General features: G+C 39.1%; 1 protein-coding gene and 1 long non-coding RNA gene across 4 annotated transcripts; one reads left to right on the forward strand and one right to left on the reverse strand.

Moving 5' to 3' along the window:
* Positions 1–1,615: 1,615 nt before the first annotated feature.
* On the reverse strand, positions 1,616–2,546 carry LOC126876967 (uncharacterized). Its single transcript, XR_007694643.1, has 2 exons — positions 2,455–2,546; positions 1,616–2,300 (listed from the first exon to the last, which is right to left on the reverse strand). It is a non-coding gene; the product is annotated as an uncharacterized LOC126876967 (long non-coding RNA).
* Positions 2,547–2,945: 399 nt separating this feature from the next.
* LOC126876960 (serum factor response D-like) lies at positions 2,946–20,440 on the forward strand. 3 transcript variants are annotated; one of them, XM_050639828.1, is made up of 3 exons: positions 2,946–3,896; positions 19,394–19,479; positions 20,334–20,440. In XM_050639828.1, the coding sequence occupies exons 1-3, from the start codon at positions 2,947–2,949 to the stop codon at positions 20,438–20,440; spliced, it is 1,143 nt and encodes a 380-aa protein (XP_050495785.1). In that variant the 5' UTR covers position 2,946. The 3 variants fall into 3 exon arrangements, 2 of the variants coding, with proteins under 2 accessions (XP_050495785.1, XP_050495786.1); XM_050639829.1 differs by lacking the exon at positions 20,334–20,440 and adding an exon at positions 19,569–20,305; XR_007694639.1 differs by lacking the exons at positions 2,946–3,896; positions 20,334–20,440 and adding an exon at positions 18,502–18,727 and having other exon boundaries at positions 19,394–19,611.
* The last annotated feature ends 3,078 nt before the right edge of the window (positions 20,441–23,518 follow it).

Below are 23,518 nucleotides of genomic sequence, written 5' to 3' on the forward strand. Positions count from 1 at the left end.
ATAAAATTATCATCTTCGATTATTTACTCAACATCTAGCTAACAAAATCTTCTCCATCGCCGTACCCCTTAATCCTGACCGCGTACAATTAACGTATGAATAGTTAATTTATTGAAATTTAAACGACCATTTTACGCTACTTGTACTCGAATGATTTTAGGATCTTGCTGTATCTCTTGCACAGTATTATACTGACAGGCGAGAAACATAGAAACGTAACTTCCGATCCACTGATTTACCCTAAACACACGATGATAGGTTATACGGTGGACGCAATACAGAAGCGTTTCCGATGCAATTCGAAGGTGCGTTGTTACAATGGAGTTCATCGATCCATAGTGACTATTTCCCCGCCAACTACAGCCTGTAATAACGGAATAGCCAATAAAGTATATCCTGTCGATTTAATCGTTACCCCCACGGTGCACCGCGCGCACGGAGATCGGATCGGTGATTTTCACGTGATGTTTCGCAAATCGTGAGGCGCTCGCGTGATTCGCGCGTTTTAAGCGTTCCCGCTCTTCCCGTCCGATAGAAAGAGAAAGGGAACAGGGGGTGGAAGGAAGAGGGAAGATACGTGATGCGAGTTCAACCTGCCGCGGGAACCTTTAAAGAAGGTCGGTGCAACGGGAGAGATGTAATTTTAATAAATTGGAGAACAAGTCATTGTAAAAGATTGATATTCAGATGTTGGAGATGCAGCAGATTTACAACTCGCTGGAATTAAGTTAGTTAAGGCGTTGAAAACCTAACGTCTTTTCAAAGGCGTTTGCCGCGTTTCTTTTCAAATCAAAATACATACATACGATACGTACAATGTATGCGCCTAAAGTTTTAAAGTTAATTTCTATTCAAGGAATGGACTGTTTTATTATAGATTTAGGAAATTGAAAAGAAGCAATTGCTTGTTTCTAAGAAAGAATCGCGAGAAGTACAGTTAGAAACTGTATTGTGAATCACTTTTCCTGGTTTCCGTAACGAGGAAGTGAAAAAAAAAACGCAGACAAGTCAGCGTTTACCGCAGCTAAATGGAAGATACGCAGGTACGAGTCGTTACAGTTTTGTCGTTGCAACGATTCCCGCTGCGTAATTTGATAATGAACAGTTGAAAAATAGCAGCGTTGTATCCGTACTCTTTAATATCCCATTATATGGAAGTTAACGACCGGAAAATACACCGCTCGACTACTTGAAGGAAGTAGCTCATGAGCAAGTCTTTTGTATCCTCGCAATGGTATAATTCCTGTAACGTCTCGTTCTCGGAGGATTTATTTCGTTGATTTGTACTTGTTTATTGCTTTTGTGTTTTCATGAATGGAGCATGTCGCATGCGAATCGTAATATGGTTTTAATGGCGTTTCGACTTCAATGATATCAGCGGCTGATTGCGCTTCCCGTAAGAAGCTTCCAATCATTATGTATTTTAGGAACAACAGATAAGGATATTTAGAGAACGAATTAATTATTCAATTGTTCGCGCAAGAAATACCTGTCTCTTTTTCGAAAGTTATAAATGCTGTTTTCAAAGAGTTCCTTAGCTCACCATAAACCAGATAAGAATCTTTGGTTCCATCTAGAAAAAGAAACCTTCAGATCAAACCGAAAGGGGTTCGGATTATATTTTCTAATCGTATTTGTATATTTCTTTTTACGGTCAGCTTGTCATCCACGTACAATCGAACAGAGAGTCCATTAATTATTTCTTTTCGACTTGTTTCAGGGGGAGCATCTCGGAAGCCATGCCGGCTGACGAGTTCGCTGGAAATCGAAACAGAAGCAAACCAAGACTGCAACCACCTTAACGAACCGCTATTATCACTGGCAAGGTCATCGGGCAGACCGGATCTAATCATGCTCACGCCGACCATGCTTCCTGTGCACTCGTTCCTCTTTCTTAACGACGTCAACCAGAAGATCGGATGGTAAAAAATTCGAAATCGAGTTGATTGAAAATCTCAAGGAATATTAAAAAAAAAATACGAATAAACAATTTGATATAGAAATCATCCATTTTGGGCAAAGAAAAGAAACAATCAGAAAAAGGAATAACCACAGAAGCTCTGAATTTCATTGCTTCCTAATGGTACTTCCTTGGATATTTTTACATTCTGGAGGCGTGAACGAACTCTGAAAAACAGAAACGACTTCTATCGGATGATCGAAAAAACTACCTGGACACTGAGTATAATTATTCACACGTGCGGATGCCATTTCCGGCATGTTTCTCCATGAAGAAGGTCAGCTTCAGTTTTTGCCACTTGTAGATAGAAGTTGAAGTGGCGGACGTCTTAACGAGGTTGCTAGAATGTCAAAGAAATAGATGAGGGAAATATTATGAAGATATATTTATGAATATCTAATTGAGCATTTAATTAAGAACTTAATCGAAAGACCAAAATAAGTTGGTTCTTGAGACCAAGTACCTATCTAAGTATAATAGTCTTTTGTACTTACGGTTTAGTAAGAGGACTCGAGTAAAACGATTACTCGTTAAAAGGAACAATAGAATAATCATGCCTCCGCAGACGGTGGTCTCTGCTTTCATGCCTTATCGCGGAGAATCTCAGCGAAAAAAGTATCCCGAAGCGTGAGCTGAAAGGTGGCTATGTAGGCTGCCTAGTGAATGCCGTCGCCATGGTGGAGCTGGCGTGTAGCAACTCCCTAAGTCCAGGAACCTAATCCCGCGTCAGAAAGACAAAATTCGCTACGGAGAAAAGTAAACAAAAATATATATATAGGAAAGAAGAGACAAAGATTAAAGATCGTTAAGAATTAAAGGTAATTTAATGATAAAAGAGAGAAAGAATTGTGTAAAAATTCTACTGGGAAAGAAAAGAAAGAAGAAGCCTCCAACGAGAAAGACGTGCTCAGAAGCGAGTCCCGCGTAGCGCCATGTAGAGGAGCAGGAAGAAGCGCAGTCTTCCTCAGGCATTCCAGCGTCGAGTAATGCTGAAGCATATCCTGATGGGGCAACCGTCGTCAGCGGGCTCCAGGCACCAGCACAATGACTACCAGGCGAGCTCGGGCTCGTTGCACGGCGGCCACCACCACCACCATCATTCTGGTCACCAACAGGATCAACAGCAACACCATCATTACAACCAAAACAACAACGTTCGTGGAACGACAGGGGGAAGCCAAGGATGGGGAGTCGACGTTTACGACTCGGTGGTCCATCAAAGAGCCAACGTGCATCAGGCTGCCACCACGCCATCTTCCACTCACAGACACCCTTTGAATCATTCTCAGTTGAGCGTGAACAATCTTTCTCAACGATTGAATCACTCGCACGCTCTTAATCTGTCCACGTTGTCCACGTCGAAGCATTCTGTGAACAGCGTCAGTCCTGTTGCCGGTGGGAATAACAATAACAATAATAATAATCTGTCGACTACATTGGGGGTGATATCCCCGGCGCCGCTGCACCAGGACAGCAGACCTAAAGCGAATGGAGGCTTTGATATCTCGAGACTGTCCAGATTACCCAGTCAGGCGACACCTTCGCCTGCACCTGCTCTTCAGGGTACGACTACCGGGGGACAGTTAACCGGTCCCGGTTCCACGGCGTACCCCTTGAACGCTTCCTGGTCGTCGTCCCTGTCAAGGAATCACAAGGACCACGAGGTTAGCGCGAAAGAGACGTTGACCAGTTTGGGTTTATTGTGTCTAGTGTCGTTGTTACTGGCGCTACTCTCGTTGATCTTCTTGCTGAAGATCTCACCGTTAACGGTGACGCCGAGTAGCCTGATCAGCCCGAAAGAGTATACGATTGTCTACGAGGTGACGTTAGCGCTGTGCGCACTCGCCCTCTCCCTAAACCTCTGCTGTCTCCTCATGTGCGCTATACAGTTCCTCTTCACTGTGAAACTCGTCAAGACTTCGTATCAAGGACATTGGTGAGTAGAGTTTTCGTTTTATACCACGCTGGGTAAATCTGTGATTCATAACGCTTTAAATACCTTTGTACATAATCCGTACTTTACTCAACCCGAAGGTCGAACAAGGTGTGAAAAATATATACGTTTAAAGTTTGTATCCTTAAGATACTGTTATCTTTGAAAATTCGGAAGTCAAACAAAATACACAAAGAGAAACTTCTAAAAGTGCAAATAAACGTTGAGATACAAATATCCTTTAATCCGAACTATACATATGATGGAAAGAGGACTCTCATAGTCATCCACATTTTCCCTCCTAAATGTCAACAGCATCCATATTTACATTGTTGCTGTTGTACATGTAACTTTTCAAACTTACTTAGGTATTGATAAAGAAAAGAAAAATAAGCATTTTCCTGGTAGCTGGGAATTCGCGGGATTCGCGGTCGAACGATGATTACCATTAATTTCTATAATCTGGCGACGCTATCCTCAATCATTATCCTTGTGCCGGAATATAAGTTCTCATTCGTCCATGCGTGGCCTATCTGTGTGCGTCTGGAACAAACGCAGTGTCCCGTATCCCGTGCGATATATCTGAGGCCTGTCTAGTGTTTCTTCTCACGCGGCCTGGAGGACGAAACGCAAAAATTCACATCCTGTACTTGACGTGCAAGCGTTCACCGACCGCGTGTCCCGTTTTTACTGATCAAACACGTGTCTGCAATCACAATACGATACTGTGTAGTGAGATGTATCCGTAAATGCGTATGTTTCATGACGCGAACCTTGAAAATGAAAATTACACTTTCGTTTATTCCTCGAGCGTCGTGCACGCAGGAAATCGTATAATAATTTTATTAGTAAGATTTTTTTTTATATAGACTACGCTATATTAATTTGTGACCAAGCTGAAAGATCGTGACACGTCCTTTGTGTAGAAATTGCAATATTCTCCGTTTTACCTAATAATTCTCCCAGCAAATTCAGCACGCACGTTCGCGAAAAATATTATCGAATACACACAGTGCAGTGCAGATCAAGTTACAAAGGGAATATAGATATGCTCGCCTCCCGTGACACGCAACTCGAAAGCGAAAATAAGGCTCGTTAAAGACGATACATACTCCTCGAGATGGGATCTGTGGTTTCTGCTCGGAAGTTCCCTTATCGTTGGTCAATCGGATTTCTTTTTTATCTTTTTCGTTGCCGACCGAGACAAAGTAAGCATCGCCGACTCTAATTACTAGCGAATGGAAACGCGCGTTAAGTTATGCAGATTGGCCGAAATCGTCGGCCAAATCACTGTGTGTTACGTCGCGTAACACTCTACCTAGCCGAGGCCACACACCGCGGGCAAGATGGCAACCAGATGTCTTCGGATACTCACTGCGTACCCTCAACAGTCTCAAGTACCTTCCATAAATCTCATAGATTTCCTAGTAAAGGTCCTTCAAACCAAACAAACGTCTGTTTCCGAAGAATTTCCAAAGACTATTGTCTACCACGGCGTGACAAGGGAAAGTTAGTTTTTCTCACGTACGCTGCAACTTTCCTCCCACTAACCACTTTCTTTCGAGGGCGGTTAAGACCCTTCGTGTGACCAATTAACAACGAAGCCTATTCCCTCACTCTCCTAACTAAAATCGTCACCAACAAATCCGATGGTCCCGTGCGCTAGACACACCCATCCTTAGCTTTCCTCCGAGACAGCATCGTCTCCCAAGACAGTACTGATTTTACATCCTTCGAACGGTCAACATCCTTCAACCGGGTATACACACCCGTAGATCAGTCACTCACTCATCTCGTACATACGCACCAGCGTAACTGTCTTCGTTATAAGTTGTTGGAATAAACGGTGAAATATAATTTACTCTGCTGTGTCATATTCATTTAACCACCTCTGTTATCTTAACCGAAACAGGGGAACGACTACTTCGCGGCGTCGATTCACCGAATCGTAGCGAGAATTTACGCCTCTCGCTGACGCGTTTTCCTCGCGACCGCGTCTCTCCGCGAACGGTCGTAACACTGTGATTACCCTCAACGGACACGCCGTTTTGAGTTTTCTCTTCGGTTCTTTAATTCCGTCCTTTTTCTTTCGCTCAGTTTTTTGGCCAGTGGCGGTCTTTTATCGCGTGGCGAGTTTGATTCGCGTGGGAAAATGTCGTGTGCTCTTCGGCAGATAGAAAGATCATTGTTTCTTAAAGCATCCAGACGTTGTGCGTGATTGGCATATTAAAGTTTCTTGCGAATGTTACCGTGTGACCATGTCTCCCTTGTGACCGTAATTGTGCAACGATGTTTTCCTGCAAATATTACCATGTAACAAGTTTTTCCAACGAATATTACTGTTCGATCAGGTTTTACTCGAATCTTGTTCTTCCCTTGATAGGGTCCTTTCCTTATATAGAGTGTCCCAGGATTTCGCAGTCAAATCTATGCCACTATATTCCACTGACTATTTTAATGTACCAAACTACGAAGATGCGGCTGATATTGTGCGTGTTGCGTTATTCCACAACTAGGCTTGATTGGCAGGCCATTGGAACGAGATTTGTTCAAGCTGTTCGAAATGTTGGAGAACGAGCCGTTAACATTGTAATGTATGCAACTACAGAGACGTATCGTAACTTTTGTTTCGAGAACAAATAACAGAGAAGAAGAGAATAATGAAGATTGGACACGGACGAAATTAGCTGTCGATCTTGAAACTCGTGCACTGCGATTTCAGATAATCAAATTAGCATAGAATGAGATTTGGGAACGGGCAGAGTATATTCCGGAGTTTGGATATATATATATATTTAGATTAAAGATTGGTTCTTTGCGAGAAACGTTTTTAAGCAACATATGAAATTCTTCGTCTATTTATAGTATATTTCATTTTACTATAGTGGGAGCAGTATTCTATAAATCGGTTTATAAGAGTGCGAATTTATTATCTTAACGCTAGCCTTGCTAAACCCGGTCAAATGACCGGTTTCAAAATTTAATTTGAAATTGTGCGTTCGTCGTTGTTTCTTTTCTTCCTCCAACTTTATGTAAATTCTTATATTATCCGACTAATCAATTTCTCAATTTTTGTTAACGTAAGAATCTACATAAAGTTAGAAGAAGAGAAGAAACAACAATGACTGTACAATTCTAAATTAAATGTTGAAACACGGCCTTTTGACCAGGCCTGGTAGAGTTAGTGTTAAATCATGCTTTGTAATTATTTATTTTGGCTGGTGGTAAGCAACGGTAACGCAAACACTGATCGAAGTAGACAGGTGTTCGTTAGACAGGTATTCAGGCCCCAGAATTTCCAGGTCACCGATTGGGGCCCCTGTTGTAAATTTCTGGTGATTCGCCCAACTATTGGTTAACTAAGAGTAAAGAGAAGAGGACAGTTTACATCTGAGCTACTGCTTCGATTAACCACATCTGGCAGAATGGCCTTTAGGGAAGAAAGTGTACCGTTTTCTGTGGTCGACCATCCTTTGTTTTCTTTTCTGAACAATAGATCTAGCTTAGACATTGATAACTAGCGGCTTATCGATCGTTCGATGACACAGGACACAGCCATTCTTTATGCTACATTATCACCACGACTAACTTTTACAGCTGTCTGCTAAGTTAATATTACCGGTTGTGTCACACTATCGCAGTGTGCCCAGAAGAGATAACCGGAGGACGATTAAAATTGCAACGTCACCGGACGCTTCTCGTTTCCCTTCTTTCTCTCTTTTCCTCGTCCTTTCGCTCAACGGTTGTTTCCCCTGCTTTGCCTCCGGGGCTTCCAGACAATTCAAGATTCTGCTGAATTGGAATGCTCGATTTTCTCCTAGAGAGCTGTTTAGCTAGAAGGAATAGTCCGAGTGTCGACGGGTATGCGAAGAACTGTCTTCTTGTGCTCTTAACCACTTAACTACGTTCGACGTGTTTATTCGTTATTGCTTGATTTTACCTGCTCACCCCATAGAGGCATTTTTGAAATTAAACTTTAAAAAGTTAAAAATTAATTGTTTCCAAAATGTTTTCAAATACTCCGAAGATCGTTGGATATTTTCGTGTTAAAATTAATAACAAAGTAAAATATACACAGCTGTATCCGTATTATTAACAATTAATTATCCTACGATATTTTTACGGGTTACTCGCGCTCCTGAAAAATTTCTACCATGGACCTCTCCCCCATATGTAAGGAAATAAACTCCGCAGTTAACAAATTAATTGTTTCCAAAATGTTTTCAAATACTCCGAAGATCACTGGATATTTTCGTGTTAAAATTACAAAGTAAAATATGCACAGCTGTATCCGTATTATTAATAATGGAGGCTGACTCCTACGATATTTTTCTACCATAAAAATTTCTACCATAGACCTCCCTCAAATGTAAGGAACTGCGGCATAAGTTCCCTAATAAACAATAGGAATTTCTGTTGTAAACTACAAATTACAAATTACGAAACCTTCCGCTCTAAAGTAACTAAAGATCACCAACAATTCTCCTTCGTTCTGAAACTAATTCTCCGACAATGGTGTTCCCTATGAATGAGTCAACTGGCAACGAAAGACCAAAAGCAAGAGGGTTCTCGGTCAGTGTCTCTGGTGCACGCCAGCTAGGAAGCCTTAGCCGAAGGTCGTCCGACTGAAGATAACAGCGAAGTCTGCAAAGTGGCATTGTTAGCGAAGGAGAAGGAGCCCTGGGGTGTGCAGACGTGCTCCGAAAGAAGCACGAACTTTAATGGTGGGTCCCAGTAGTAGACGGCCGTTCCTCTTCGCTTGCTCATTGTCACTCGAAGCTCGGTGCCCGTCCCTCCTTCCGTACCACGCTACCGAGTCTGAGACGCGAGGATGAAAGGAAAAAAAGCCGAAGTATGACACAGGTCCAACGACGACACCAACGACGACACCAACGACGGCGACGACGATCACAGAGACACGAGAAGAATGAAAGACAAGCGGCGCTGCTAAGTGGCGGCTCATTACTTAAATGGTCCGTGATAAGGGATCTCTGGTGCTGCTGGCGCGAACACGCTGAACAGCAGACTTTTCGAATAAAGCCACTTTTGGACAAAGTAGTTGCTGGCTCACGAAGTTTTCTTCTTTCGTTGTTAGATGGCGCGATCCTAAAGTAGGCGCGCATTTCGATCGCGGATTTCGACTTATTGGGGAAACAGGTTAATTGGATTATTACTGGAGAGACGTGGATGGATGAACATTTTCATCGTTTCGTTCAATGACGGGTGGAACGCGTGAAAAGAGTTCGTAAGGTTTAAGCTGGGTGAGAAAATACAGCTTTGAATTTCCTATAAATGAGAGTTTAACAACGACGTGTCAAACACGACGCATGGAGCATTTGTACTAAATTTCTTATTAAATCTTGTTAATTCACTAGCTAAAAAACCAACTATCACATCGAACATGATACGACCAATAAAAATAAAGATATCGATACGAAGAATACGAAACGTAGATTCTTATGAATATGTGCGTTTCTTTAGGTGTATCGCTCCTCCAAACGACAATTCGCCGAAACACATATCAACTTTAACCAATGTATGAGAAATCGTCTCTAGCGCGTTTTTATGCCAAGATGAACGCTACTGTGACCCCGAACGAACCGTGAAACTGAACGATTCGATCTGTCATTGAAAACGCCCATCGGTCGCGAAAGTCTTGTTCGTTTTTCATCGACGGCCCGGTTTAACGTTACACGCGTGTCTGGTTTCTGTTCACGGGCGGTTCTTCGTGCGTCAGAGCGTCCGAGCATACGCGTGCACCCGTTCGTCTTTCCACCAGAAAGAGAGAAGAGGGCTCTCTGTCGTGGCTGTTGGCATTCCACGCCTTCGAATCCGGCATTTCAAATTTTTTCACCGACACAGGGCACTACGGAACGGGAATAAATTTGGCGGGCCGTGACTGCGCCTTAATATTCCAACAAGCAGACAGAAAAATAGAGAAAGAAACGGGCACTCGCGTGTCTCAATGCTTGTAATTTATTTTTCGATTAATTCCCAATCACCAGCCGATAATTTTGATGTTTCCAGCTGATGATAAATCGAAAAAGTGAATAGAGGACTTCCAGTAGAATTTGCGTGATTCATTCTTGGCGTTGATTGGCGTGAATTGTTCGTCAAGACGTTATTTTTCCAAGGGTATAAAAATCTGTCAGTTAGGTGGAAACTATCAATTTGTATACGAAAGATACGATCGTATTTGAAGATTGTATCGTAGTCATCTGATTTATCGTGCAAATTTTGCACGTGACACTCTATATTAAGTTTGTTGTAGCATTAATTAATCACAGAATGTTACAAGAAAACAAATTTGGTTTGGCAAATATAATGGCCGATGTTATGTAGATATGTGTGGCGGATCGGTATCAATAGGACGCCGACAGGTCGAGCCGCGGGTACCAACCGCCAACACTAGAGGGCTACGACGACAACGAGTCTGTCTGTCTAACTCGCTAGTGGTCGAATATACGAGCGATTGATATAAATACCGCACCTAGCGAGACTCGCTCTACGTCTAAGGCAGGGACTACCGGGCATAGCCTTACTGACGAGTCCACCGGTAGTCCCGGGACGAAACGCTCTCTCTCTCTCTTTTCTTCCGTCACATATGTAATGTTCGAATTTGTAAACTATTAACTTTTTCGACAAGGAGGTATAAGGAACAAGTTAAAGTAGACGTCATGTTATGAATCATCTGCGAGATATAGAAGACTTCTTTTATGAGGGATCAACACCTCGCGAAGTCAGATTTTATTTATAACATACTTTACGATTTTGATTTATTTGTTTGAGGTGGTATGTCGTGATAGGGTCGGAAGGAAAACTCAGATTTCTTGAACGATAAATGTTTATTCACTCTAATGTCAATGAGTACACTTGATGCAGGATTCGCGATTGTATTCGGTTCGCGAATGCGCGGTTATTAGATAGAGCTTGGATAGCTACGATTCGAGATACGCTGCGAGTGCGGACAATGATTGCACGAGATGTCGAGAGCTTAGATAATTATTCGGCTCGAACCGTGTAAGTATAACGATCGTGATATACTGCGGTAACTCGCGGTAATAGACTGACATTTTTGTCGCGATGCTGCTGCGGAGGAAGACTCGTTGGGATGTGTCTAAGGATGCGAAGGCATCGGATTCGTTGAGAAAAGCTTTGGTTCGGAAAGTGAGGGAAATGTACGTTAATGTTTATTGGCTAATTCGTGTTGGTCGTTAGAAAAGGATGCTAGCTGCCCTTGAGAGGGTGTTGCTAGCGGGCAGCGTCGTATGTGAGAGATAGCAGATTTCTCGTGTGTCCCCGTGGTAGGTGGTCGACTTCGAGACTGATAAACAAAGACTGTTTGTCTCTTTGGAGGACCTTAGCTAAAATAAATCCTAAGATTTATAGCGGTCCTTAGGCTAGCTGGAAATATTCGGTACGAATGTATCGACATCTGGCAATCATCTTGTCCGCAGGTATAGGGTCTTTGTGTCGTGCGTCAAGCGACGTAAACTGTTGGGAAGTTTACTGTCAAGTGCCGCCACATGTTCAAGGAAAATGTATCTGCAGCCGGTTATAGCGGTATTTACGTTACGGATGATCTATGGGAAGATTCACACGAACAAACCTTTATGGACTAACCAAATTTATTTTGTTATTAAAAACGATCTACAGAACCGATCGACGACTGGTGTTCAATTTAAAAATTGCTTCTCTATAAAAGCAAGAAATCTAATTTACATCGTGTTTTCATCTGTCGCCTCCATATACATCCTGGTGGCAATAAAATTCTGAATTTACGAGAAATCCGTATTTCGACTTAAGCTTATCGATGTTACCGACTGGACAAAGCCTTCGAGAGTTTAAATTAACCGATCGACCCTTCGTTGAAAGGACGAGCAAGTGCCAGGAAACTATCGCGGGAACGCTCGTAAAAGCGCGCAATGGTTCGGCGTGGTAACCTAGGAAGAGGAACAGGTGCGACTGAATCGTAACGGTTGTCGTGGCCCCTTTCAAACGATCCGTGGCCACCCTTCAGTTTCGGCGTCATTAACCCTTCCCTTCTTTCTTCCTGGTTCACTTAGAAACGAAGAAAATTCCGGAGGTAGTTTGCTCTTAGCAGCTGCCATTTTTTTTTCTTTGTTTAGTCGACACGAAGCATTTTGGAGAATTTCTGTGATTGCATCGCGAAGGTACAGAGAATAAGAAAAAGCGCTCTTTGTTCGTTGACGACTTTCTGTCAATTAGAAATAAGAGTAAACGGCATAACAGTTTTCTTCTTTGCCACTGTATACGTAATTTTTGTTAGACTTTAACAACTCGTATTTTTCGTGAGCAAATACTGTCGAGTGGTTATACACTGTATATGTGAAGCTTCGTTTTCTTCGCGCGAAATATCCATGTTGTTCTTTCTATACTTGTGTTCATATATCATGACGTTCAGCCTACACGTGCCCGAGAATGTAATGTAACAGATAATTGGGTTCGAGCTGTAAATCTTTCATTTGCAGCATGACGCGAATCTAACAACACTTCTTTCCTTGTTCAGATCATGAATATTTTTGTCGCGTGCAGGTAGAATCATATGTCTAGAGTATCCACGGGTTTCGTGTTTACTTATTTCTTTAACTAACTTCGGTTTTAACCAACTTCCTATTAACCAGCAAATTAATCAAATACTTTCAGAATCAATGACAAGAATATACCGAAAAGTGTCGAAAGAATTTTAAAGGTACAATCATTTTCCTAAAAGTTATCTTGAGACGTATTGTATCGTTAGTCTCATAGAGTTAACCACTTTTCTCTAGAATAATACTCGAACACAGCTGTAGCTTTCTATAAATTTCCTCGCTATTCGATTGAATTTCCCGAGATCGTTTCCAATGACGAGGTCGCAGCAGTTGTTACGAAGAATATCGGAAGAGCGAAGAACGCGTATGTGTGTCTGATCCATCATTCACGATAGTCTCTACGGTCCATGCGTATGATCCATCATCTGCGTAACCATTTTACAATCCTCACCGTGGAAATGCCGATCCGCGATGCTATTCTCGCGCGCACTCGACCGCTTAAGAGTGTCGTGTAAAATTAAGGTAAAAAGTAAGGAACTTGTTAATTTCCGACAAGGAGATAAAGTCCTTTTTATTTTTTAGTCAATTTATACAATTTTTTCGGTTCGCGATGATGTACTTTCGATATTTGGATTAGTTAAGAATTTTTTTATTAGACTGACTGGATGATTTTGAAGGGAGAATTTATATTCTTCCATTCGTTGGAGTGGGAGAAGGTTTTGTTTATACTTAGTGTAAAATTCGGAGAACGGCTGGAGTGATCGAATGCCACTCAGGCGGCTGAGAACGGATGCTGACCGGACGGTCACACGCGATAAGGCGTTCGGAATTTCGGTTTGTTATATACAGCTGCTCGAATTTCGTCTGTGACAAGAGCATCGTCCAAAGACGTTTCCATCATACACAAATAACTTTGTTTTTCTTCTTGCAGTCGGAAGCGTGGAGAATTCGATGTTTCTGGCTGATCTGTTGTTTTATCATTTGCGCGGCATTTTTTCGCGGTTAGAAGAAAGATGAGATTAATATCTTTGTGGTATTTTGATACTTATCGATCTGCCGATAATGTCGGTGCTGGTAGGGGAAAGCGTGGTTGAGAAGAAGCGCGCTTTTTCGATAAATTATGAATTATGGCTAACGGTAATTCATGCAATTTACATAATCTAGATGGAACAGACGCTTTTCAAGATCGCTTGTCGACTCATTTATGTTTATAATTTTCAGGAGAAGAAAATCTAAACCTTGAATATATTCAATTCGAATATGTACTGTAGCCTAAATTCGGGTCTTTTTTCGACTTTCAACGATATAGATTTTGTCTCGATTGACTTCCTGCCGGTTTACGTGCTTTTATTCTTACTCCTTCTTCTTCTTCCGGTGTCCAATGATTCCTTTGAAAATCGACGCGGTTAGTACCGAAGCGTACGCTTCCGATGCGGAAAGTACGCGATCGAAGCGCGTGGCTTCTGACCGGAAGCGTAGCCTTGCAAACGCGATTAGATTGCATTAGCTACGAGACTGAAATTAAATCTCGAGTCGGAATTGTATTTAATTTTCTTCGGGAAGTTCAATGCCGGAATCGAAAATTGGACGATTGAATAGGGATTCCTAGTTGATTTTAGACGTCCCTCTTCCTGTAACTCCCACCGAACTTGCATTGGGCGTTGTTCGTAGGCTTGTCGTGCGGCAAACCGTTTCGCAAGAGCTTATTTGCATTTCCTCTAACTGCGGTTCGCATAAGACGCGTCAAAGGAATATTGACTACTATCTATTAGGTCAGATTTTTTCACTATTTTCTGCTTCTCGTAGGATTGTAATGTTACAGTACCGGTAACACGAAGCTTGATCTACGGCAAATAATAAAATATCTTTGAGATTAAAAAATATAAAGATTTGGAAATTAGGACATTTGAAAGTTTGTACTTACTCGACTGAATTGCTATTAAGTGACGTTTAAAAATTTTAATCACAAGGTTGAAAGTAATATAGTTAGTAATTCTAACGAACACCTATCCTCAGATAGATTGGTATACACACGCGAGTCGACCGTATTCTCCGGAAATGAAAACAACTACATCCCTGGAACCTGGAACACGTGATTTTCCGCATATCCATTAAAGCAACATCGGTCAGTGACTCGTCTACGGTGCAGTCGCTAGACTCAATTAATGACCACGTTCTGGTCGTAAATATAGAAAAGGCAGCGAGATATTTTAGTTTGTCGGCTAACTGCGCTGAGGTTGGGTCAATGTTTCTGTGGATTTCATTTACCTCTTCCGGCCTCCTTATATTTTCTGAATTCTTACAATTTCCGAGATACCAGTTCATAGCAAATTGATTCTTATTATGGCGTAGGATATAGTAAATCTTATTGTCTAAAAATACAGGAAAAGATTTCATTTTAGATGATTATTTCATTAAAAGATTATTATTTTTTTTAACATTTTATTCAAGCGTTTCTTAAGACATTTGTTCAAAGAGATGTCAGGTTATAAAAAATTGAATCAACCTTCCCAAAGCTCCTTAACCTCTTGTTATTTTTGATAAATCAATAGTGTTACGCCATGCGGCTTGCCATAGATTATATTCTTAACTGTCGGTCGCGGCACTATAATGTCGCAGACGGATCGTCGCGGCTGCCCGGCAAAACAAACATTGTAGTGGCAAGCGCATGGTTCATTAAGCAGGGCGACCTCCAGAAACGTCGATTCGTGGCCGTTATTTTATCTGGCGTAAAAGAATGTGGCGTGATCCGAAGGTAGTGGGGGTCGCCTTCCAGAAAAAATCAGAACGTTTCGAGAAGCCAAACAGTCAACACATATCTTATATCGCGCATTACGTAGTCACATTTCTTTTTGTTGTTCCATTTATATCTTTCTAGTTAATAAGTTGTTGCAATAAACATTAATTTAGTTGTGTTAATTCTGTGAAATTTCATTGAACTACCCTTATTATCATAATCGAAATAAGGGAATCGATCAGTTCGTGGCGTCGATTGTTTAATCGTAACGAGAACTTACAACTCTCGTTGACGTGATATCTCGCGATCGCGTCTCTCCGCGAATGATCGAAACAAATAGCATTACGCAATATATACCGTGTGATTTCCCTAGACGATCTAGTAGCACTCTTCTTTACAACCTTCTTTCAAAACGAGAAACAAGAAGAGGATTTACCAAATATCATTGTCATCGAAGCGCAGAGACGCTCCGGTGATTCTTATCTCCATTCATCTCTCCGAGTGAAACTATTTGACGTCGCCTTGAATAGGCTCAGACAGTTTTGTCGGGGGTCCGTGTCGTCGCCTGTAGCCAGCTCGCACGATCGTGAATGGAAAGACTCGTATAAAATCAAAGGGCCGACAGACTCTTCCTGCTTAGACGAGATCAATGAGATCTCGTTCAATAGAGAAGTTACCTTCTCGACCGCCGGCGCCGTATTACCCTTCAAAGTCACCGGAAAGTCATATAAGCCAACTGATGCAGCCTAACCTTTATCCACAGATAAAATAGGTTTCTCTTATTCCATCTGAATTTCTAAAGAAACCAAGACTTGATTTCAGTCTGGTTAAAAGCTTCGCTCGATTAAAGCTGTTTTTCAAGCAATAACCTACTTTGTGAATTTCATGCACGCGAATCCAAGTATGTATGCGGCAGAAATGAAGCTTTCGTGCATGTCTAATTGTAAGTTGATGCGAAACAATGCGCATGCGCCGAAATCCCATCACTTTGCGGACCCACATTGTGCCTTTTATTAAGGCGCCTTGTTTGTTTACTCTTCTCGAGCTAATTCTTCACTATTATTATCTACATTATTTTCACTGGCTAACAACTGGTTGGTCTGCAATTGACTAACCAATACAAATTTTTCGTTACGTGCATATATTCGAAAGAATTCGAAATTAAATTATCATGTATTACGGGCAGTTACGATAGAGTGACACAAAGCAATCTGTGTTTGAATGCCTCCACTCGTGGACAATATCGATATAACCTAAATGCGATAAATCGCGAACGTTTGATTCGACTCATGGGAAATTTACGCGTTTTTGAATCGTCCCGAGTCGCACGCGAAATGCAGGTCAGAGAACCGTCTAATATTTATTGTTGAGATCGTGGGCTTGATCTTAATGGCGCGGCGGCACGCGATTCTTTACCAACTATGCTCCTTAACTCCAGCTCTCGACCTTCTTCCCTATTCAACTAGCTCGAGCAGTGAAATTGACTCTGCATGCCTGTGATTTTGGCAGGGAATGGGAGTCGAGTTCGTAGTGAATGCACATTGTGTATACGTGTTTTAGGTGGTTTGTGTGAGTTTGTTGCGGAGATTCGAGACATTTATTTAACCTCTTTATCATATTCGAGCCTGTGCGATATAACCATATCTTAAATGTAATAAGTTTTATTTTTTATTGCAAAGTTCTTGAAATATATAATGCACACAATAAGTGTATAATATTTTATATATATAAATTATATTTAAGAAGTTTGGGATAGTTTAAAGATGAAATAAATTGCTTTTTAAGTTTAATCTCTTACTTTCGACGAAATCAAGTTTCTCTGGAATTTGGTGGAGTTTAAGATTTGATATCGGTGTCGTAGGAGTTATGTGACACTTTAAGGTGGAATAAATCTAGCGAGGAGTTTAAGGTGCGGCAAAGGAGCGTGGAATGTTGCAATAGAAATTTATTGCAGTGTTAGTGCATTGGTAGATTGATCAAATTTACGTGTAGCGTGGGTAACCAATGGTAAATATTTTGCAATGTGTATAATTTCTCAGTAATCTGAGGCTTATAAAATCTATTGACAACTAATAGAAATTGTTGATTTAACAGATCAATTTTAAATTCCTCGTTAATCTAAATTTTTTTAATCCTATTTACAGCTAAACCTTACGACGAAAAATTAACGAAGTGGAATAAAAATGGCATTGTGATTCTTCTCGTCGTGTATTGGTGTCACATCAAATTTAAGAGACAGTTTTACTTGCGGATGCTGCGTGTTACGTTGGTGAAGTCGACGAAAGCGTAAAATAGGAGCTCGTCCGAAATACACTAACGCGGAAGGTTAAATTTAACGGAAAAGGCTGAGAAATTAGTTTAGAACTCGAAGTTTCATTGGTACGACGCTCTTGAAACGCATTCAAAGAGGTCGGCGACCTCGAAAGGGGATGAACGCAACTGTTTCGTGGGAATTTCTTATTGTGGCTTATTTGGATGAAGCTACTTTAAAATCAGCGCTGGATTCGTCTGTATTTTGCCCGGAAATCATAAAATGTTTAGGCCAGGCGACTCCATGTACAGAAAATGTTATGTCCACTTTTTACGTCCGTAGAATTCAACTCTTTACTACTATGCACTTCTTCTCCAAAAAAATATCGCGTTTCAATATTAAAAAAGTTTCAATAATATACTATCCATTAGAAGAATGATAACATGATAACCGTACAAATTATTAGTATTAACAAATTCTTATTGTCGTATAGAAATGCCAACTATTGCTTCGGTAAAACAAACAAAGGAATTTTACAGGTAAATTTTACAAATTACAAGTCATCTTATAACGCAAAATACGACGTATAAAATTGTCTCAATTTATTAATAGTATTAATAAATTATTATGGTAAAAGATGCAGGAATCTTAGCCTCATGAGAAATTAGAGATGAAAATGAGTGGGAAAAGATTAATCACTGGTCCTCCTAAAAAGATGCAGTCCCATGGATGGATGGTTGTGCGAGTATTAAAGCAGCGCAAAACCGTTCCCCGAATTCTCATCCCGGACGTCGTACGACCGAAGACAAAAACAACTCACTCGAGGGCATTGCGGAGAGACATTCATCGAGGACACAATAGTATTATTCCAGGAAGTGCTAGTTCTTCCTAGATTCCGGTTACAATGTTCTTAACGCGTGGAAATTAATCTTGACCAGGAAACATCTATAACGGCATGTATTTTCTGCCGTGATTGTAAATCTGTTTGGAACATGCAGTTTGTCCGTTAATCTATGCGCTGTTGTTCAATTGAGTCAATATTATTTGTTGGTAGATTAGTATGTGCAAGAGCGCTCTATCCATTATTGACCAATTCGAGCACGTATTGGTAAATTTCACACCGGCAATTACGGTGAAATCGTTCGTGGTCGCTGGAAATTAGCAGTATCGTTTGCGGTCGTGAGCTGATTGACACTGCGTGAGCGGGGAATTATGTGAAGCAGCTTTGCTTTGTCGTTTCATGCATTTAATAGGTTTACGGCGGTGGACAGAGTTTGTAAAAAATGAAGACAAGGTAGAAAAAGATTATTTTTCATTTTTTACTATTAGATTATTTTCAAAGTGATCTTTTCAGTGAAATATGATTGACAAAAAATAAGATCTATAATTGAATCATTATAGAAAATAGAATAATGTTGATAATAAAGAAATAAAAATCAATTATAGAATAACATATAATAATAATAATAACAATAATGTGGATAGACTTTATGTTTACTTTTATATGTATAATGATACTGTTTGATCCTTGAATTAAAGTTAAGATTAACGTTGCGATTATGATTATCCTTTGTCTGACTAAATATATTTGAAGTATCAATTACAGTAGAATTTTTGAAAGATTCTTGGCTGTTAAACAAAAAACTGGTTCCTTTATTGTTAGGGAAGTGATACATTTACACTGTACATGAGAGTGTGTGTGTAAGGGTTAGAGGGCGTCAAGGACTTAGTGGGGACAAAAGACTGTTGCCAGATGTTAGAAGAATCTAGGATAGTCGGTTGGCGACCAGCGTGCGTGCAAGACGTTCTTCAGAGAGTAATATAGATGTATAACTGTTGTGTGGGAAATATAGTCAATAATTTGTATTCCCAAATCCTCGAATTTCCTTAACATTTATATTTCGCTCAATTATCATAGAATCGTGAAACTGACTTTCACTTCAAATTTTGTCTGTTTCAGGAGTAACAAGTACCTGCAAAAATCATCCATCAGCCGGATATGTGCTGTCGGAGGGTTTTTCATTAGCATTCCCGTCTTTCTAACTGGTAAGAACCAATTCCTTCAATTCTGTCAACTTTAACCTTTTGAAAGATACTAGTACATAAGTTATACGTTTAATTTTTCTTGAATTCAGGCATGAATCTAAAAGATACTGTGAACTATCTCTGAGTGTATGAAATCAGTTTAGAAATCTAATGGAAATAAAGTTAATTTTAACGCCGAATAGTCATTATTTTTCTTAGAAAAATAAAAATGATCGTCTTTTAGGGAAGTTTTAACAGATTAATTTATAAAGAGCTGAAACAGAATATTCATGTCATGCATGAATACGGCTGGTGGATGGATCGAGATCTAATCTAAAGTTTACGTTGTGTCATGCTAGTTTACACAGCTATCATTCGCTCGATCGATCGTTAAGCTGTTGAACTCGATTCAAGACGGACATTTTGACTCTGTTCAGAAGAAAACTGCGTTTTAATAAATTTGACGGAATAGAAATTATGATAGACTACAACGTTTTTTTAATTATATCATAAAATTTATTTATTTTTTTTTTAATGTCATGTTAGAAACTTCAAATACTGTCCAAAACTTCGAACGTAATCGTTTTAGAAATTTGTAAATTACTTAACGACCAAAAATATTGAATTCTCTATTGTCTGAAGATAGATTCTCTATAATTTAAGTAATTTATTCGTCGAGAATTGATATATAAAGACTTAAATAATAAATTAATTGAAAAATAATTTGCGACTAGTATTGAAAATTTCAATGAAAAGCATATGTATATAGTTTACGCTTCGAGAATTATATGTATTGAGAATATGTATTTGCGCTGATTCTTTGTCCCGCTTGTTATGGCATACGTGTTATAATAATCCTTTAACAATGCTTTCAGGTATGATATTGTATACATTCATCCAGTTTCATTCGACGCCGGTGTCACGTAAAATGGATACTTGGGTTGCGAGAGAAAAGAAAGCTGAGTCGCAGCCCAACTATTAATTCTCTTTTATCGAACTTTATTATGACTTTGGCACTTACAGTAGAATAATGTTGAACAGAGAAAGGGGTGTTGTACAAGAACAGTAACTAGAACGAGAACTCCCCGGGCTGGATGAAGTCTCGGCTTATATACACCCTGGCTTGGGGATGTTGGGGGGTTTGGTGTGGATTCCAAGGAGTCCGAAAGTCGGGGTTGGGGCCTTATCTCTGATGGGGACTAAGATGCGTCGCGGCGTTGGCGTCCGACAGTCGGGAGTCGATGTCTTTTCTCTGAGAGGTAATTGGTGTCACACCGGCAGTCGTTACGTCGGTTTTCATAGGCCTTGGCATCGTGTTTTGTGAATGCGCAATGGTCCATAACGTCTTCGTGTGGCAGAGGGTAAGAACATATCGCTATTAAAAAAGAAAACGAACACGTTCAAACACGTCTAAATCATCTTTTATGTGTATTTTACCCGGAAATCATTTTATCGTGAAATTTTGTTTTTCAGAGTTACCATAATTTATCTGGTAAAAATTTTTCTGAAATCAATTGCAAGCTTTTAGGAAACCAGGATTTTTCACATTTTTAAGAAGCGTTATAATTATATTGCTGATCTTTATACGTTCGTGCGAAATTGAAAAGTACGCAAATGGCGCAAAATGCATAAAATGCGCTAAAATATACGTATATAAGAAAATAAATCTCGATTAAAATTTTATTTCTTTGATTATGTTCGTAAAACTACAAACTTGTATAAAAATACGCATTCTAGTTATAAGTGTTAAAACATTCGATCTAGTCCTTATCACATTCATGAAAACCTCCATTTAACCATTCGTTGTATCAACAAACATTCATATGCAAAACTTACCACCTACCACATCCTCCGCGTATTAATATAATCCCCTTTTATAAATTATACACTTTAGAGTGGACTGGTTGGGTCAGAGTGATATAAGCTTACAAGTTCTCGAGGAGTTCTACCGAAGTTACATTTACGTTTGCATAATTTCACCGAAAAAGATACTCTGTAGAATGACAGGTTCGTTTGTTTATGTGATCCGCGATCGCAACTATTTCAAGGGGATTTTATAAATAACCATACACACGATGTTCAGTGTATTTTCGTATTCTCGTTTATTTTTGGGAGATTTGTAAAACTGTTGAACAAAATAATTGAATAACGATTATATTTGCTGAGAAAAAGTCTTTTTCTCTGTACCCCTCCTTCTACTTCAAGCATGTAGTATTGACAATAAGATTGACAATGGCTGAAAATAATCCAAAAGAGTTTTCACATTAATTTTGTTATTTAAGCGTGTATACTATATGTGTTTGTTCCTTCTTCTCTTGTGCGCAGGCTATAGCTTAATTACTTCCAATAAACGCAGTTATATCGAATCAATGACCGATACAAATTTAGATATTAGGATTATTTAAACAAGAGATTAAAAACTAAAAAGTATTGTTTTTATACTGCATATGTACATATGCAATATGAACGACAGTTTGTGTAATAATATGTACCCCTCTTCTTAGTTTACTTTTGTATATTTTGCGACATTTGATATTAATTTTATGAGGAACGTACTTACACTTTATCTTTGTAATTAAATGTGAAATGAAAGAAAAGAAATGACATGAGAAAAGGAAATTCGATGTATGAGTATATACGAATTGACGGAATTAAAATTTAACGCTATATTTAAATAGAAGACGTGAAATATCTTGTCATCTTAAAATAACTTGATCATTCCTATTCTTTTACATAAAAACACTTTTCGACTGTAACTTAAGAAACATGTCTGCTAACGTGAAACGTGCCAGAAAAAATTAACAACTTCCATTAAATTGGCAAATTTCTCATTAATATCGTAAAACTCGCGTTTACAAAGATCAGATCAGTGTACATAATATACAAAACAAATGCAGAATATATAAATATAGCACATACGTTCTGAATTATATTCGAATTGGGCAGGGTAACCAAGTGAAAATATGTAAATTTCACGATGTGTAATGTACACTTTATCGAACTTGTAAGTAGTGTAGAAATAGAATATTTTACACGTAACAAAATATACAAACGACAATACACAAGTTAAATTATTTGTTAGATCCATGTATAACAAGCATAGTACAAAAGTGTTTTAGCTTTATGTACTGGTAATTATGAGAAATACCAACTTAATAGATGTATTTGGTATGTACCTAGTTAAGAAAACAATAAATTATTCTGAACAGATAAAGCGTTTAGTAGCTTGTGAAGTATGAATTTTCGAAAACGTAAGTATTTTATATCTAAGTAGTTAAGAAACGCGAGCAAGGGATATCAAACAAAGGAACAAAGTTTTTTTGTTTAAAAATATTTAATTTGTTGTTCTATTATCCGAGGTTAGAAGCGATAATGTACAAAATCTGAATAAATAAGATTCTTCAATATTATTGAATTTTAATTCTAGGGTAAAGTAATATATCCGCATATTTTATTTATATACAATATGTATAAATAATGATGTGATTTGACTAATTTTGTTGAAAGAATATTTGTACTTTTTACGTAAAACTTCAGTCTTTTACAAACTTTCTTGTAATTAATAAACCAGTAAACACAATATTAATAAAATCTATTAAAATTATAAACAAACTCATAAGTTTTAATTTTAGTCCTTAAAAGTTGAAATATTTTGCTCCAATGTCGAGACATTTGTTTTAATCCAAAACATTACTATACTGAATCGATAATGTTGCATGTGCCACGAAAATGATGATAGTGTCAGATAACTTGTTGTGAAACGAAAAAGCATTGCATGTACATTTCTGTTGTTTTGTTGACCATGAGTTTGATGATCTTTTAAACTTGCCCATAGCTAAGAAATCAAACAGTATATCTAAACGAAATTAATTTCAAATTATTTTTTAGGTTCTAAGCTTTTATCTAATCTTTCAGAAGTTGCAAAATTTATTCCACAAGAGTCTTTTTTATCATAACCAAGTACACATCTTAAAACCATTTAAGTCTTCCTTAGTAATTTCTTCTTATCTTTAATAGTAACGAAAATAATTTAGATGAACGTTTTAAAATTGACACCCTG

The sequence above is a fragment of the Bombus huntii genome, unplaced genomic scaffold (assembly GCF_024542735.1).
Source record: "Bombus huntii isolate Logan2020A unplaced genomic scaffold, iyBomHunt1.1 ctg00000108.1, whole genome shotgun sequence".
Classification (NCBI taxonomy): Eukaryota; Metazoa; Arthropoda; class Insecta; order Hymenoptera; family Apidae; genus Bombus; species Bombus huntii.